The sequence below is a fragment of the Priapulus caudatus genome, unplaced genomic scaffold, assembly GCF_000485595.1.
Source record: "Priapulus caudatus unplaced genomic scaffold, Priapulus_caudatus-5.0.1 Scaffold116, whole genome shotgun sequence".
Classification (NCBI taxonomy): Eukaryota; Metazoa; Priapulida; class Priapulimorpha; order Priapulimorphida; family Priapulidae; genus Priapulus; species Priapulus caudatus.
The window spans coordinates 435,955-446,703 of NW_014577177.1; the positions used below are offsets into that span (position 1 = coordinate 435,955).

At 36.6% G+C, this 10,749-nt stretch overlaps 1 protein-coding gene across 1 annotated transcript in view; it reads left to right on the forward strand.

The window, feature by feature from the left end:
• LOC106805536 (rho GTPase-activating protein 8-like) overlaps window positions 1-8,585 on the forward strand; it is a 12,798-nt gene extending 4,213 nt beyond the window's left edge. The window contains exons 2-13 of the mRNA XM_014807169.1: window positions 826-927; window positions 1,334-1,504; window positions 1,747-1,834; window positions 2,144-2,275; window positions 2,487-2,573; window positions 3,086-3,184; window positions 3,478-3,588; window positions 3,949-4,022; window positions 4,198-4,275; window positions 4,714-4,842; window positions 5,222-5,328; window positions 5,665-8,585. Coding sequence (XP_014662655.1) covers window positions 826-927; window positions 1,334-1,504; window positions 1,747-1,834; window positions 2,144-2,275; window positions 2,487-2,573; window positions 3,086-3,184; window positions 3,478-3,588; window positions 3,949-4,022; window positions 4,198-4,275; window positions 4,714-4,842; window positions 5,222-5,328; window positions 5,665-5,832 — 1,346 coding nt within the window. The 3' untranslated portion in view covers window positions 5,833-8,585. The remainder of the gene's footprint in view (window positions 1-825; window positions 928-1,333; window positions 1,505-1,746; window positions 1,835-2,143; window positions 2,276-2,486; window positions 2,574-3,085; window positions 3,185-3,477; window positions 3,589-3,948; window positions 4,023-4,197; window positions 4,276-4,713; window positions 4,843-5,221; window positions 5,329-5,664) is intronic.
• The last annotated feature ends 2,164 nt before the right edge of the window (window positions 8,586-10,749 follow it).

Genomic DNA, 10,749 nt, shown 5'->3' on the forward strand with positions numbered 1-10,749 from the left:
AAGTTATGAGTTTAGCATGTAGAAAGCAGACACGAAGAGGAGGCCAATCAAGACGAGCCAAAACAACATCAACACTATCAGTATCATGATAGTTTTTGGATACCCATAGACTATCATTTAGATCTATATATAGCTATCGATATAATTTTTAGTAGGGTTTAACGCGGAGGTGACACATCATAAACCCCTACAGAGAGAGAAAGCGAAACGAAGCGAAGCGGTTAGAGAGTAAACCGCAACACTACGGTCAATGATGAGAAATTCTTCAAAAACTTCCTGGATCCGGATCAGCACCAAAATCTGATCGATTGGTTGTTGGCCCAAGACCAACCCGTGCCAAAAAATTTCATCAAAATCCGTACGTAACTTTTTGAGATATCCTGTTGACAAACAAACCAACAAACTAACAGGGGTGAAAACATAACCTCCTTGGCAGAGGTAATAAGGCCTGATGGCAGTAGCCAATAGTCAATTAAATGGGCTACCCCTAAATCCGTACCCCTATCCGAATTACTTTTTCAAATTGTAGGTAGTAGGGATATAGGACGTCACATCGATAATTTATATATATATATATATATATTGCGATCCAAACCTGGATGATACATGACAGCAGTTGTTTACTAAGCGCTCCACGATAATGATTTGTAAGCATTCACATTATTGGTAGTGTACCGGTTAAGCGTATAGGTTGCTAGGTAATTTTTCTTGGAGGTATCGCAATACCTGTTGCACTGTGAAAGTTGTATCATGATACGTATCGTATTGTGGGTTACCTGGATCATCCCACCTCTAGTATTTGGCGTGTGAAATTTATTTTTGCAGGGTATGAGAAGGTTGAGCATGAGGATGTTGAAGACATGATCTGGGCTGAAGAGCCACAGTTGGAGTTTGATGACTCTGAGTTGCAGCAGTCCGCCAAAGAAGGTACGAGTGTGATGTTTGCTGTACCGTTCGCACTCGGAATGTATTTACATTTGTAAAACCACACAGTTCTAACTCGGGCATGTGAAAGAACTATTAATTACCTTAATTATTACTGCATACCTTAATTATATTATCAAGGTAAAGGGCAGAAGTTGGCTAATGTGTTCTTTGGAAGCTTGAGTTTAAAAATTAGTTACAAAAGTGTCTTTGTCTTATGAGAAAAATTGATGAGGTAGAGTAGTTACGGTGAACAAGAAATTTTTATGGATGCCTCTAGTTAATGATTATAGTTGTGAAGTCTTGGTAAGATGCTTTTGGGCATGTTGTATATAGTAATGGCTGCAATCACATTACTGTTACGAGTGTTGCAGACAGTATGTTGAATTTTTCTGGGGCTGTGTTTTAGAACTGAAGGAGCTGGTGGACGAGATCAACATGGCTGGGGAGGCGAGTGTGCAAGCGGAGGAGAGCTACTTTGAGCCAAACTTCGAAAAAGAGCTAGGAACCCCAGACGAAAGCCTACCACAGAGTGACGACTTCATGGAAGTGGCGGAACATGGGATTGTAGAGTTTGCAGGTAGATGGGAGAGTTTCTGATGGCAGTCTAGCTTCGTGATGTTTTATATTTAGAGAGAGAGAGAGAGAGAGAGAGAGAGAGAGAGAGAGAGAGAGAGAAAGAGAAAGACAGAAAGAGAGGGAGAGGGTGTGTGTGAGAGGGAGAGAGATAGAGAGAGAGAGAGAGAAAGATGGAAAGAGAGAGTGAGAGTGCAAGAGAAAGTATTTCCTAAATCTGATTACATTTTTTACATGTTGCAACAGGTGACGACGTATATGGCAGGAAAGTGATTGTGATCTCAGCGTGTAAACTACCTTCTAACAAGTCTTTCAATCACGACAGATTTCTCAGGTAAAACTGTGAATAAATCTGCTAATTTAGAAAACTGTGACTGACTGAAAACTGACTGTAAGTGTAAGTAATTGTATTTAATTATAAGATAATAATGCAGATTCCATTTCAAATGTGTGATTGCAAATTGTTAAAAATCCACACATGCTAAAGTTCACCATTGTTTAATATTTTTCGCTATGCAAGCAAATTAAGAAAGTGTTTCCGGGAAGGTGACCTTGCAGTGTGCGTTCACCAGCAATAGAGCAAAGTGATCATTACATAGAGGTAATTAATGCTTGACTTTGTTGCTGCTAACGATTGATGCAGATATCTGATGTACACTTTGGACAAGTACGTAGAGAATGACTACAGCCTGGTATACTTTCACTATGGCCTTAGAAGTCATAACAAGCCCTCGCTGGCCTGGCTTTGGGAGGCATACAAGATGTTTGACAGGAAGTATGTCATGAAAATTGCTTTGTTACATTTCCAATTTTATGGACTTTTTTTATTATTTGTTATATGTACATTTATAATTGGCTTTTGATAATGATAACACATTCTACTAAGAATGAAGTGATACAAACAATGAACCCCTTAAATGCTTATTTATCAATTGTAGTTTAACTGACCAATTAACCAAGTGGAAATGTGTTTTCTCTTTTTTCAGGTATAAGAAGAATCTGAAAGCCTTATATTTAGTCCATCCATCAAATTTTATCCGCATTCTGTGGAACATGTTTAAGCCAGTACTGAGGTTAGTATTTTGCATGATCTTTCGTGGTATGAATTTCACAATTAAATACATATAATATAATGTACATGTATGATCGAGAGTTTAAAACTGCTAATTTCTTAAAAAAAATAAAAAAAATAAATTCAGTCTGATTTGTCAGCGTATATATTAACGATTACTTCAGCCTTAAAAATTATTACGAGCTTGTGGTGTTATAGGCTATAAAACAGTAAGTGCATAGCAAACGTGTGCCTGTTGAAAGTCTTGAGTGTGTCTTGAGATTCGTAAGAATGGAATTTTCGAAGGCTTTCACAAAACGAGTACACGTAGTTACATGACGCAAATTTTTATAAACTGGTACCTATCTCGAAATGTAGATAATGTTAACATACTGTAGAGATAGCATACCAGGCGGTGGCATCTCTCGTGACTGAGCAAAAATCACTCACAAGTTTTGTTGACATGTTAACAAATCTAATTTGAAATGCAGAAATGTTGTTGATAATTATTAACGAGGTTCTTCTCATTTTCAGTGCAAAGTTTGGCAAGAAGGTGATGTATGTGAACTACCTGAATGAACTGAAGTCACATCTGCATTTTGACCAGCTAAAGATACCTAAACCTGTGCTCGAGTAAGAGTCTTGCAATGGTGCCCAATGTGTCTAGATCATAATTTTGTTGTGGTTGTAGTTATTCTTTTTTATTGGTGTGCTATGTTGTTTAATCCTGCATATAAAGTGTTGATTACAGATCGTATAAAAATGAGTTTTTTTTTAGATTAAACATGACATCGTAATCCGAAACAAAAGACAGTTGTCGAATAGTACCAGAATTCTTTACCCGTATTATTCACTGTTAAACATGTCATAAGAGATTACCTGAAAAGATATTGCCTCAGTTCCTGCTCTAATTTTGTGTTCTGTAGCCACGATGCACGTATGATGGAGAGATACAAGAGAACATCTCAGCCCCAATCTGGTGCATTCTACACTGACCGCATCCTGAGCACACAGCAGTTTGGAGTGCCAGTTCAAACGTGAATATGAATCGGAATTGATAACTTTTTAGATTCTAGTAATGTCTAAATGTAGTAGCTGTATTGTAAATGAAAGTAAAATAAAGTAAGTGAAGTGGAAATTTGTGTGTGCCATCAAGTAGCAGTATTTATTTAACAATCTATGTGACCTTTACTCTCCCATTGAATCTTTTGCTTCTCATACAGCTAGCCTGAAAAGGTGTCAACTGACACTTTTGAACATAACTTTACATTGTATGATAGTAACTATTATTGTTACTAACTACTAAGAATACTTGCACATCAAATGTGCAGTTTGATCTGCAAGAGTTGCGCATTAATTCTCATATTTAAAGCAGTTACTTTTACATCTGCTTGCAGATTACAGGAAAGAAATGGTGGGGATCCCATACCACCAGTTCTCAAAAAAATCACAAGCTATCTTGAGCAGGAGGGTAAGATGTCACATATTATACATATGCTGTGCACACCTATAACAGAAATTAACTAAAATTCTTTATTTCCTTGTCTGTTAATGCAAGATTTGTGCTTGTATGGGAAATTTTAATAGGAATATCACGAAATCTATGACTAATCTCCTACTATACACTTACAATATTTGTGTGGCAGGTCTCGGAACTGAGGGCATATTCAGGAGATCTGCAGTGGCTAGTACAATACGCAAAACACAGGAAAAAATTGACGAAGGTAGGGAGGCTGTATAGCTAGTAAATCTTGGCCAAATAGTAAACGTTCGATAAGCTGACATTTAATGCAAATAAAAACATTTATTTAAAAAACATCTTATAAACTGACGGGTAACAGTGCTGGAATAATAGTGCTCGAAAATGCTGCAATTACGTTTTAACATAGGGTGAAAGTAATTCTGGCTCAGAATATAATAATATATATTTATAGTGAGAACTTGGCAACAACTCAATTATGCATGTGTATTTTCGATGTTACAGTGTGACTTCAACCTCAGATCATGCCACGTTTGCTTAAAAAACAATGCTTACATTATCTACTGCATATTGAATATAAGCGGGATCATCTCCAGCATTAATGCCTTCGAGTTATAGAGCCACTGTATGCTGGTGTCTAAAATCGCCCCAGATTTTTGATATCGTGTGGTGATATTGGCAGGTCAGGATGTAGATTTCAACGTGATAGGGGACATTAATCTGGCTGCAGTCTTACTAAAGAAATTCCTGAGAGAACTACCAGAGCCACTAATGACGTTTGAATTGTACGAGGATGTCATTACTGTAGAAGGTGAGTGTAAATATTTCTGTTTCTTGCATAGTGCAGCGTGATACCACCATGTTAGTTTATACTATCTGCTCGAAGCCCCAACTGGATGCAAGCTACCCTTTGCCCTTTGAACAGTAAGTTACCTGGTACTTTAACCTAGTACCTTACCCTGGTAACAAGGTACCTGTGAACTTTGTCTTTCTTTGAACATCGACTGTAATGTTTGCTGCTTTCCAAGAGCAGTGACTGATCCACACACAAATGTTTATTTTGATCTGCGAGCGTATAACTAAAAAATGAGGCATTTCTAAAGCTGTATGTGTCGGTGAATAGAGCACCCCTGCGTAGTCACTCAATTGAGAATGGAATAGCCAAAAACAACAACTTTATTGTGCTGCAGATTTGAACAAGGAAGAGCTGAAGGTAGCATACGTGCGCGAACTGGTCAACAAATTGCCAATGGTTAACTACCAGCTGCTCAGATTCATCTGTGAATTTCTTGACAAGGTATGCGCACTAACCTTCTTATTATAGATCGTGGGTACTCCAACAATACTAATATTCCAGATTTAAACACGTTTAGTTAAATGTGTCATTTATTCTTTAATAATTCACATTTAAAAAATGCAGATGACTGCATGACGTGTGGTAACACTGTGTGTATTATTATTATTATTATTATTATTATTATTGTATTATTATAGTGGTTTATTTTGGTTAGTATTATGGTATTATTATTATTATCATAGTATTATTATAGTGGTTTATTTTGGTTAGTATTATGGTATTATTATTATTATTATTATTATTGTATTATTATAGTGGTTTATTTTGGTTTCACAGGTGATACAGCGCAGTGAGGATAACAAGATGACGGCAGCAAATCTCGCAATAGTTTTTGGTCCTAATTTGATCTGGTCTCAGTCGCAAGCATCCCTATCTGCAATGGCGCCCATCAATGCGTTGACACGAATACTGTTTGAGAACTTCACCGAGATTTTCAGCAGGTAGTGCCGGCTACGCGACGACGATTTATGATCGTTACGCTCGAATAGTTTTAATGCCTCTTGTTAATAAGTGAAAACTGTCGATGCTGATCTCCGGACGAGGAAGATTAAGGGTGAAGTCAGGTGATTGGATTGACTAGCTGTTGATTGTGTATTTATGTGAACATAGGCAATCGATAGAGCCAGGCTGTGCCTGAAAGTTCTACTGCGACGTCAGCTGCCCTGACTGTTCTAACCTGCAGTGTTTATACATGCAAATTTGCATTACGCTACTGTTTACTAACCTAATTTCCTTTGCACTGGTGTCGGGCAACTTTATCGATGATGCAGTGGGATTTTTGTTGCCACTTGCCAGTACTTTTACCTATACGTGGAAATGCAGGTGAAGTCTAAAATGTCGCTATTTACTTACGTGTCATTGCCATTTTCATCATCAAGAAATGGAAAAAAGGAAAAGGAAAGCGCAGGACGTTTTTTATTGATCGCACATTCAATTCGGTTGTGTCATAAAAACATGACTTACAATGATTGCCCAGATTTCGATATAATCAAGAATTTTGGTCATGATAGTTATAATAGTGAAGACTGGCATCAATAGCATCTACGTGCACTTTTTTATGAAATGAAGTACAAAGACAAATTTCCTCTTTTCGCATACATTCATAAAAACACCATCACCAAATCTAACATTCCTAGTCTCATCAATATGTGTTATCCCCGTCACATTTTATATTACGATTTTGCTAAGGTCCAACTTTGTCCATCATATTTTGTTGATTTCATTAATTTTTGAATTCAGTTATTTTTGTTTTATAGAGGGCGACTAGTAACGTCAGTAGTAAGATATAGTAAATATGTATATATCAATTGCATGAAAGCATTGTTAACAAGAAAGTAGTTAGTAAGTTTGACTGTATAAATATTTACGACAGGGATCCTGTTCATAGTTTATAAAACTATGCAGCAAAAAGTGCTGACATAATTTCTATCACCTTGGTCAAGATGAGGACTTGCTTCTCCAAACTCGGAATTACATGTGCATACACATTCCTAGTACATTCCTTATTCGTTTGATACAATAATGAAATTGTCACAAAACCTATGCCAAGCTGTAACTTTGTTGTAACTAACTGCGATGAAACATTACGTTTTTAAGGCAGGCATTTCTGGTGTATAGGTTGGTAAGAATGCCGGTTTCCTTCCTTGAATTGCTGCACGCCTCGTATATTCATGTAAATGTGCACGTGTAAGTTAAATAATTAGCCATTATAAAAAGATTATTAAGGAGAAGGCCAGTTGGATTATCTGAGAATGAAATCGACAAAGCTGTGGGTTAGTAAATAACGACAATATCAAAATAAAGATCAGGCGCTGACCACTGTGTATATTTAATTGTACTGATTTTCGACTGTGAAATGAACGTGGGCAAGTTTTTGCTTAGCAGAATTTGTTTTTACCCAGGTCAATTACCACCTTATTTAGATATATGCTTAGCTAATCACCTGACGTTTTCCTATGTATCTATCAACAGTTTAATTATACGAATATGAAACTGTATCAACATTTCCTGACTGATTGAAGTGTCTGTCCAGTACGTGTGCAGTTGGTACTATTAGCTATTCTTCATTGATATGTGGCAATAATTAAGTGTATGTATAGCTGAAAACTCGACACACGTAAGTCTTTGAAGGTATTTAGATGAAATTAAGCACTGGATAATATAATATATAACCTAGCAGGTTGTATAAATTGTGAACATATTTATTCTAAATTGTGAACATATTTATTCTAAATTTTTATTCTAATTTTATGTTCTGCATTGATGGTGCTTGTACTTTTGAGTGGGAATCAGCAGAAATAATTGTCTGCAAAAGACGAGGTGTTTTGCATCAAATATATTTTAGTATGGTAAAATAAATAAAAAAGCATTTACTAGATTACTGTCAAAATTATTAAAGTAACATTCCAGAAACAATATGCAACACATATAGAAATTAAACCTGTATAGTTATCAATCTTGGTTATAAAGAGGTTTAGGGTAGGGAGGTTGTAGGGGCCAATAGGGGTCCGCTTGTCTGTTTGCTTCTAACTACAGCATAACTATACAACATATAGAATGTTGTCAATTATAGTCTCTCCAGTGTCAACCTTAGCGGTATATATATAAAGTTTAAAAATGAAGACGTGAATTATTTTCGAGTGTACTGAAAGCCTTGCGAAATTATTATTATTATATATTTTTAAAGGCAAGTAACTTTGCTCGATTTTGCAAACGTTTTTGAAGTGGCATATATATGATCCAGTGTCAGTCTGTATCAGCCGATTATCAAATTTTCCACCTCCATATGAAATGTGACTAAAATTTCCTTGCGGGCAAATTGGCATTACGCAGTCACAAAGTACCGACTGGCAATCATGCGAAATTTATTCGAAACTCACATAATGATAAAGACCATAATATGTAATATCCAGAATAAAGCAAGCGATATTTCTTGTATAAGTGTAAATAAGAATTTTAGGGTTCAATAAATGGTCGAGAACCAAGCCGAAAGGCTTTGTATGCACTGAACTGGCAGCAATGTGTGTTGTGTGCGTGTGCGTGTGCGTGTGCGTGTGCGTGCGCGTGTGCGTGCGCGTGTGCGTGCGCGTGCAAGTGCGTGTGTGCGGGTTTGAACGCGCGCGGGTGTAGACAACTAACACAATTACTAGTTATTTGTTTTATAATGACAAGTACTATTATAGCAATTGTGTAAATTATGCTGTTGTGTTTCTCTTTTTCACATTGATTTTATAACGATAGTTTTTCGCTAGAACGTCGAGACCAGAACGCTAAAACGCTAGAACCATCTTTTTCGCTGGAAACCATTTGACGATGCGCACTTTGGAAAATGGCCATTATTTTGTCCATAATAATAAATAATAATATAAGGATAATATAATATATTATATATATCATATAAGGAGAACGAAATGCCCCTAAAACGCAATGTATTCGTAAAAATACCTACTTTTCAACCAGTTGTAAAAACAAAACGAGTAATGATATCCGAGGTTGGGCAAGAGTCAGTGTTTAGTTTTTCTTATTTTTATAAAACGAAAACATAATACACACATACGATCTGAACAAAACACGAATTGGAAGTTTGGGTGTTTGCGTAGCGTGTTGTGTTGCTAGTCAGTAGTCCGGGGTTCAAATCTTGTCAATTAACATAGTAAAATATTTTCTAACTGCTGTTAAGCTAAATATAACACATACATCTGAGCTGATCATTTAAGGAATGGTATGTTTGGGTCCGTCTGTAGCGTAACGGGCTTGTATTCAATAATCCTGGGTTCAAATCCAGGCAATTACCAAAGTCCAATATTTTCAGATTCATTGGAAGAAATGTAAACATACATTGACCTTGCACTTGGCAAGGATCCTCACCTAGCTGATAATGTAAATATTTTGAAAGTGGTGAAGGCCATGGCCTTGAGCTCAAGGCTATGGCCTTGGCCTATTAATGTAAAACTTTTAAAACTTAAAAAAGTGGGTCAAGGCCATGGCCTTGAGCTCAAGGCCATGACCTTGTGAAAAACGTTTAAAAATGAAAAAGTAGGTCAAGGCCATTACCTTGAGCTCAAGTCCATGGCATTGGACGAGGTCTTGGTCAAGGTCAGTGGTAATGTCAACACCGCCATACAACAACAACAACTCAAATTACCAATGATCTACTGCAAACTTAACAGTATATGTTACAATTTCTTTGATGATTTTTCAGAAAAGTATTGTTGATAGCCTTTGAATAATTAACACCATATATAAAGAGGAATCTCGGACGTTTTATTTGGAGTATATTTATTTGAAAGCTTTCAATCGTGAACGCACATGCATGGGATTACAATCAGGTTGCTACTTGCTCTAGTTATAGAGCTAGTTGTTCTAGTTCCAGAGCTAGATGTTCTAGTTCTAGTGCTACTTGTTCTAGTTCCAGAGCTACTTGTTATAGTACTATAGCTAGTTGTTCTAGTTCTAGTGCTACTTGTTCTAGTTCCAGTTCTAGTTCTAGTGCTACTTGTTCTAGTTCCAGAGCTACTTGTTATAGTACTATAGCTAGTTGTTCTAGTTCTAGTGCTACTTGTTCTAGTTCTAGAGCTAGTTGTTCTAGTTCTGCTGCTACTTGTTCTAGTTCCAGAGCTACTTGTTCTAGTTCCAGAGCTACTTGTTCTAGTTCCATAGCTATAGTTGTTCTAGTTCTAGTGCTAGTTGTTCTAGTTGAATGAGCATGAAATGAGAATTTCTGACAACGGGCCGCAGTCGTACACATAAAACGCGAGACCACGTGCTCATATACATATGGGATTGAACTTACAATAAACGATTAGTATAAAATAAAACAAATTTGTCTAAAAACACGTGGAATATCAGTATAAAACACTGTAACCGTCAGTTACGTTGGTTTGTCTCGGAAGTTCCCCGACGCGAATCGGTGTGGATCATGCTCCCTCTGCCTCCTCCGCTCCTGCTTCTCCTCTTCTGCGGCATTCCTCTACCAGGGCGTAAGAGAGGTCCTCACACTACATCAAGGCAAAGATTTTTCATATCATTAACTATGAGGAAACATATGACATCAATTGATTAAGTACTTGATAAATTGATGTATTAATCAAACATGTAAGCTTAAGAGCAACGTTTACGAAACGTGAAAATTTATTGGATTTATGATTGGCGAAATATGACGTCCCATAAAATAAAAAAGTGCATTTTTACTTAATCAGGCTTGCATAGCTGAGGCATTTCTCGTCTGTCCTTATAACGTCACAGTAACCAGCATAGAAAAATGTGGATAACTAAATTTACCATATTCAAAGTCTTCGTTATTCACAGAATTAAACAAAACTCGATATCTCGATATATATTAATATATAATCAATGATACGT